The sequence below is a fragment of the Monodon monoceros genome, unplaced genomic scaffold, assembly GCF_005190385.1.
Source record: "Monodon monoceros isolate NGI ecotype Baffin Bay Population unplaced genomic scaffold, NGI_Narwhal_1 Super_Scaffold_20, whole genome shotgun sequence".
NCBI classification, from domain to species: domain Eukaryota; kingdom Metazoa; phylum Chordata; class Mammalia; order Artiodactyla; family Monodontidae; genus Monodon; species Monodon monoceros.
In genome coordinates this window covers 51,210,230-51,216,459 of record NW_021703777.1, presented here as the reverse complement: position 1 = coordinate 51,216,459, position 6,230 = coordinate 51,210,230, and the positions used below count along the sequence as shown (strand labels likewise).

Genomic DNA, 6,230 nt, shown 5'->3' with positions numbered 1-6,230 from the left:
TACCTAGAGTAGAAAGTGGTGGCTGCAAAGGGACTGGCCCAGACTTGTCCTAAATAAGTCTCCAATTTCCAGAACTGAATCAGGTGTCCCGCGGAGCGACAGAAAGCATCTTTTTCTTGAGGCTGGAAGCTCCGTTAATAGGCGCTTCAGGTGAGAAACCTGAGCCACCTGGGAATACCCAGCGCAGCAGGCTCCCTGTAAACTTGGGAGACTTTTATCACTAGAAATAGAACTCATTCCAGGGACTTCCGGGCTGCGGGGGGCGGGGCAACGTGCTGACGTTACGTCACGTTCTTGCCTGACCTGCCACCCCGCCCTCTCCGCACTGTGACGTTCCCAGGGAGGAACGAAGCGTAAACAGCGCAGGGCATTTTGGGAGGGGGATTGTTTCACGCAGGAAGCAGGCTCCATTTTAGCGCCGCCCGCTGTCGCCATCTGTTTCCCTTCCCTCCCCGTTACCGCCTCCCGTTCCTAAGCCCCAACGGGAAGGCTGGGCCTGGGGTGGGGGAGGCAGGAGTGAAAGGAGGAAAGGGGAAAAGGGAGAAAGGGAAGAAGTGGGGAGAAAGGGTGGGTCGGGAAGGGTGCGTGGTAGAGGCTAACGTGCGAAGCGCGCAAGCCCAGCGGACGGACTGACGGACGCGCCTGTGGTTCTGCTGCCGCGGCTGCGGCGCCCGCGCGAGTCGCGTCGAAGCGGCGGTGGCGGCTGCGGCGGCAGCAGCGGAAACAAGAGGGGAGCAATGGCGGCCGACAGCCGAGAGGAGAAAGGTTAGTGCGGAGAAAGGTGATGGGCGGAGGCGGGGCTCGGGAGTGGGTCGACGGAGCCGTGGTCGTCGTTGTGGGTAGGGGAGGTTAGCTTCCTCCGCGCGGAGCCGGTCTCTCCATCGAGACGCTTGGACTCATTGGAAAAGACCAGGCCTGCCCTTTCGTCCTCTGTCTCCACATAACCTAACACTTCATCTAGCCTTGGATTTTTCTTTAATCCTAATTCCCTTCTTCACTTAACGTTTATGTGTCCTGGGCGCGGCTGAGAGAAGGCCTGTTCTGAGTTGCAGGCCCTTAGGTTTATTTCCTGGTAGTGGCATGCGGATGTAATGCGTATCTTCAGAACAGCCTTTTCTGTTAGGCTGAATTTCGAAAACCCTTAATACCCTTAAAGCTGGTAATCTACTAAGTAAGCATATTTAAGAAGTGGTATAGGTAGATAATTTCGCGAAATGTCTACGAGTAACTTATGGCTGTTCTGTTAAATAGGCAAAGTGGCAAGAATGGCCTGTTTGGTTCCTTATATACTTATTTTGGAAAACGTGATGTTTGAAAAGATGATTATGTGATTTAGGCCAGGCAGGAAAAATCCTGGCCGCTATTGTGATAGACACACGTTGTGCGTAGTTCCTAGAGGGTACAACCAGGAACAAATGGATATAATTTGTAGAGAGTCGGAGGGCTACGGTTACTTTAAATATGGGAAGAACTGATGTTGCCAGAATGAAATGTCATGTCTTTTTAAATACCGACCTTCCAAGCCCTGGAAATGTTAATGTAGATCCTGAATCAGCACAAGTCTGGAGAGTGGTCTAGATTGGATGGTACGTTAAGGTTTTTTACAACCCTAAGATTACCATGATAAATTTGGCAACATTATAGTTGATAAAAATCTGGCCAGCTGCTGTCCTGTATTTTACGGATCTACTCTTTTGTATGGCTAATTGATTTGGGGGAGGGAGGATTTGTTAAGTGGGCTGTAGAGTCAAGTTCCATTAGACTTGTGACCTCTCATTATTGAATCAGTGAACTGCTCAATAATAGGGACAGGCTTGGGCCACGGAGTGGGTGGGAATATGTTTAAGATATGGCTCCTATCTCAAAGCAGCTCGGTGATTAGGTTTTAGTAGTTTAATTTTCCTTCCTTAAACGAATCCTAAAAATCCTCTCCCTTCCTTTTGAGAAGTCCAGAAGGAATGTGATCATAGGATTACATGGTGTTAGTGAATAAAAGAAACTGCTTTAATTAGTAGTAAAGTGGTATTAAGTAGATGATTTTAATCAGGAAGAATTAATTCAGTCAACATTTGATTGTTTCAGAGTGTAATCTATGATCTGTGTGTATGGGAGTGGGTGGTGGTTGTGGTGGGTGAGATGAACTAGATAAAAAATGAGTAAAAGCTCAGTACTTCTCAAGAGTTCAGTGTCTGTTAAGGTGAACATAGTTGTAAGTCAGTTATGGTGTAGACACAATATTGTACAGGGAGGAAAAAAGTAGGTGATATTTTATAAATTTTGTTTTAGAAACGAATTTAGTGATGAAAACGTCTAAATGCATAAACTTTGTAACTATTATTGGGAAGTAGTAATGCCACCTATTAGCAATACTCAGGATAAATTGTCCAGCTAAATTGTCCAGCTTCTGAAAGGCCTCACATTTGTGTAGTTTTTAAAAAATTAATTTTCATAATTCAGCTTCATTTCAGAATTTATGATGTAAGTACTTATAGTTTAAGATTGTCTCTAGTTTACTGGGAAAGCTAGCAGATACATACCTACTGGAATTGCTTATTTAATTTTGGAATGAGCAGATTTCTAGAATAACCCACTTTGCATGTATGGAAACTGAGGCCTAGGGTGTCTCACTTTCTTGATCTTTGTCAAACAGCTAGAATAATAGCCAGAATTAGAATTAATGCTTGACTCTTTCTTTTCATGTTGAACAAGGAAAAATGGGAAGCTAAGTACTTATTGTCATCAGCAGGATGACAATGAAACACTAGGAAATTGTAAAGGTAAGCCCTGTCACAAATCTTAGACATGTCACAAACCTTAAGTCCTTTCTTGAAAGATTCCGTAAGTGGTGTAAGATCTTGATAAGAAATGAGTTTAAGTTGCAGAAATTTGCTATAAATCACAGAGCAGTTACAACACTTTCAGTTATAAAGTCCTTGGATTATTGGGCTTTGCACATTAGCTGTGTAATAAGCAGACATTACCTTCTATAAATGCTTCTGTAATACCCATACCTAGAAAGTGAAGCCTATAACTGGAGAATTTGCCAGCTTCCTGATTCCTGTGGTGATTGTCCAAAAAGTGGATGTGGAAGATGTTGGAATGTTGGTGGTATTAATTAGTGTTAATTGCCATTTTTCTACGTTTTCCATTATAAACACCTGGTTTATATTTTATTTCTTAAGCTCTTAAAAATTTCTCTCTGAAGAACAATTATACAAGGTTAATGTATCTAAAATGTGGATAGTGAGGTACCACTTTTGAAAGTAACATGTTTTCTGCATTACCAGACTGGAAGCTCCATGAAGGCCAGGAGTATGTCTTGTTTACCAGGTTTCTGGTGTACAGTAATTATGTCTCAGTGCCTCGAATAAATGATTTAGAAGATTGTAAATCATTAGCTCAAGGTTGGACTTCATTAATGACTGACTAGTTATGACTAGTTATGTGATATTTGCTATTGATGGCCAATAAGAGTTTCCCAGTTTAAATTATATACGTACACACACTCATGCAGGCAAATACGTATAAAGATGTATGCATGGTTACGTATACACACATATATGTATATACACACTGTAGCCCTCACTATAGTAAGTCCTTAGGGTTAGACTGACTTGGTCCACTTTAGTTAGGGCTTTGTAAAGCATAGAGTATGTATTTGATATTCCGATACATTTGTTTTACCCATAATAGAAGTAGGAGAAAAAAATTACAAATGCCCTCCTTAGACTTCAATTGTATGCGTTTTGGAAGACAGGAAATTTGGATGGGATAGGAAATCCAAGTCTCTACACTTCTTGAAGAATGACGGTTTTGAGTGACAAAAAAGTAACTGAGAGACTGGTCTAATGTACAACACAACAGAAGGGGAGGCTCCAGGAAATCTTACTACGTTGCCAAACCTGACTAAAACTATATTAAGTGAATTAAAATAAAAACTGTAATGTATTATGGTGCCCTGTATTGGAAAACAAAATAAGTAGTATATTTAAGTACCCAGTTTTTTGGTTTTTTTTTTTTCTTTAAATATTTCAGGTCTTAGTCTGATGCTGGATCCTGAAATAAATAGTACTTTGTATCTCCTGACCCAGAAGCTTCCTGGGTCAAAAAAATGAACTGCGTCTCAGATAAAGGTTAATTTTCTACACTGATATCCCTGGAGTTAAGGTTTGTGGCCTTCCTGGGCCAGGAATTTCAAGGTTGAGGTGTAATTCTGGTAGAGTGGAAACAGCATTAAATTTGGATTCAGAACTGAGATTTAAGTCACAGTACTTTAATTCTTTGGGCTTCATTTGGGATATTTTTTGTTTCCTTGTTTTGCTTCCTATACCCATGGATCTGTACCTCTTTCCCAAAACTCAGTTTGTTAATAATATCGATAGTTTGTGATAACTAAGATTATGCTTGCTTAACAAGTGATGATAATGAAGTCCGTATAAAAACATCATATATTGTGAATGCAAAACGTTCACAGATTATTGCATTTCCATAGAGGAATCAAGCTAGCAGTAGCCTGCTTTGTTTTGTTTTTAATTGAGGCAGCATTTAAAAGACAATTTCAAATAAAAATCTGAATTTGGGAATCCTCTCGAAAATTTGTAAGATCCGACATAGCACTTGTATTCTGTCAAGGCAGTTAATCCACTTGAGTTGAATAGGCTTGTCCCCTTTAGCATTCCTACTCTTCCACAAAGTATCATATATACTAAAACTGAAGTTTGGTGTCCCTGTGCCTCAGTGTCTTGAACCTTAAATTTTTTTGCAGTTATTTAACATCAGTGTTGTTCAGGAGTTGTGGGTTTATATGCATTTTAGGGTCAGGCAGATAAAGTACTTACTTAGTACAATAGGTAATGGTGAGTGTTAGGTTATAGACAGTAAAGGAGTAAGCATGGTATATGTTCAGGCAATGTTAGTAAATACACTGATGTATGGGGCATAAACCCAGATTGTCTCATGCAAAACTGTGACATAAGTTACCTTCTCTGTGTCTTAACAGAAGACTATCAGGACTGCTCCATCTGGTTTTTTTCAGATGGGAGTCTGGGCCCCTAGTGATCAAATAGTCTTTTTTTTTAAATGTAGGGTCTGGATTTTTATATTAAATCCTTGGCGCTTTCAAAAACAAAGCATCCAAGAGCTAGATTCATCCTACAGGCTGTTAGTGTATAACTTTGAATGGATTTGAGCTTTAGCTGTAAATGGAAATACTGTTTGTTTGTGTTTCATTTGAGTTAATTTGTTGCACTGACATATTGTGGAAAAATTCATTTTGTTGTGGCATCTAGAACACAATTTTCAGGGTTTTAAAAGGATTTTTTTTAAAAAGACTGTATAGTTCTTTATATAGACTTCTCAAAAAAAATGAAGTGCTTTAACTGTACAAATACTGCATTTGAGTTATTTTTTATATAGAATTCTTAACCTGGCATTTGCTAGCCTTTGTTCATTTTATTGCTGATATTCTTAAGGTGCTGCTGTCAAACTACTGTGAAGAAATTGTATATGTACATATCACTATACAGAATAATAATGCTAAATTTCAGGATAAAGTGAGTGATTTAAAACATTAAAGTAGTAAAGAGAGTCACCCTAGAGAACCGGTGGATGTTACTTTATCTCTTAAAGACATAGTTATTTCTTTCTAAAAAGGATATGCCAGTGATAGATAGTCTTTAATAGTAGTAGCTTCTGAGACTACTAAAATAATCTTTCTTTATAACTAATTCATTTTAAATTGAAAACATGAATTAAAATATATACAAACTCCTTTCTCTAGCCAATGAATGAAGTGGTCAGAGGAAGCAGCTTGTTAGCTTTATAACCCAATACTATGAACTCTCTCACCTTTTTAAACGAGATTTTGGTTTTTAAGAGTACTCCTTATATTTATAATTAAAATCCCTAAGTTTAAGCAAAACTAAGCAGGTGGTCTTAGTTTTGAAAACATCTATCAAGTATTTAACATTTCAACCAACAATAGGTGGAGTCCATGGCTCCTCTCTTTGAACCTGAGTAGACTTTTGTGATTGTCTCTGAATAAAATACTGTGGCACTGTTGCTGAGCTTCTGCCTAAACCACCATGAAAGCTCTAAACCACCATGAAAGAGGTCGGCCTACGCTGAAGCTGTCATGGGGGAGAGTGACCATAGAAAGGAGTGCCCTAGGAACCCCAGCTGTTCTGAGTCTTCCCAGCCAAGGTATGTGAATAAGCAGGCCTTCAGATGAT

At 39.7% G+C, this 6,230-nt stretch overlaps 1 protein-coding gene across 4 annotated transcripts in view; it reads left to right on the top strand.

The window, feature by feature from the left end:
- Positions 1 to 370: 370 nt before the first annotated feature.
- The window catches only part of YTHDC1 (YTH domain containing 1), a 33,984-nt gene continuing 28,124 nt past the window's right edge, over positions 371 to 6,230 (top strand). For 2 of the 4 annotated variants that reach the window (XM_029235228.1, XM_029235227.1), the window contains exon 1: positions 390 to 765. In XM_029235228.1, coding sequence (XP_029091061.1) covers positions 738 to 765 — 28 coding nt within the window. In that variant the 5' untranslated portion in view covers positions 390 to 737. Of the gene's footprint in view, positions 766 to 6,230 lie in introns of all 4 variants that reach the window. The other 2 variants (XM_029235232.1, XM_029235231.1) reach the window with 2 other exon arrangements.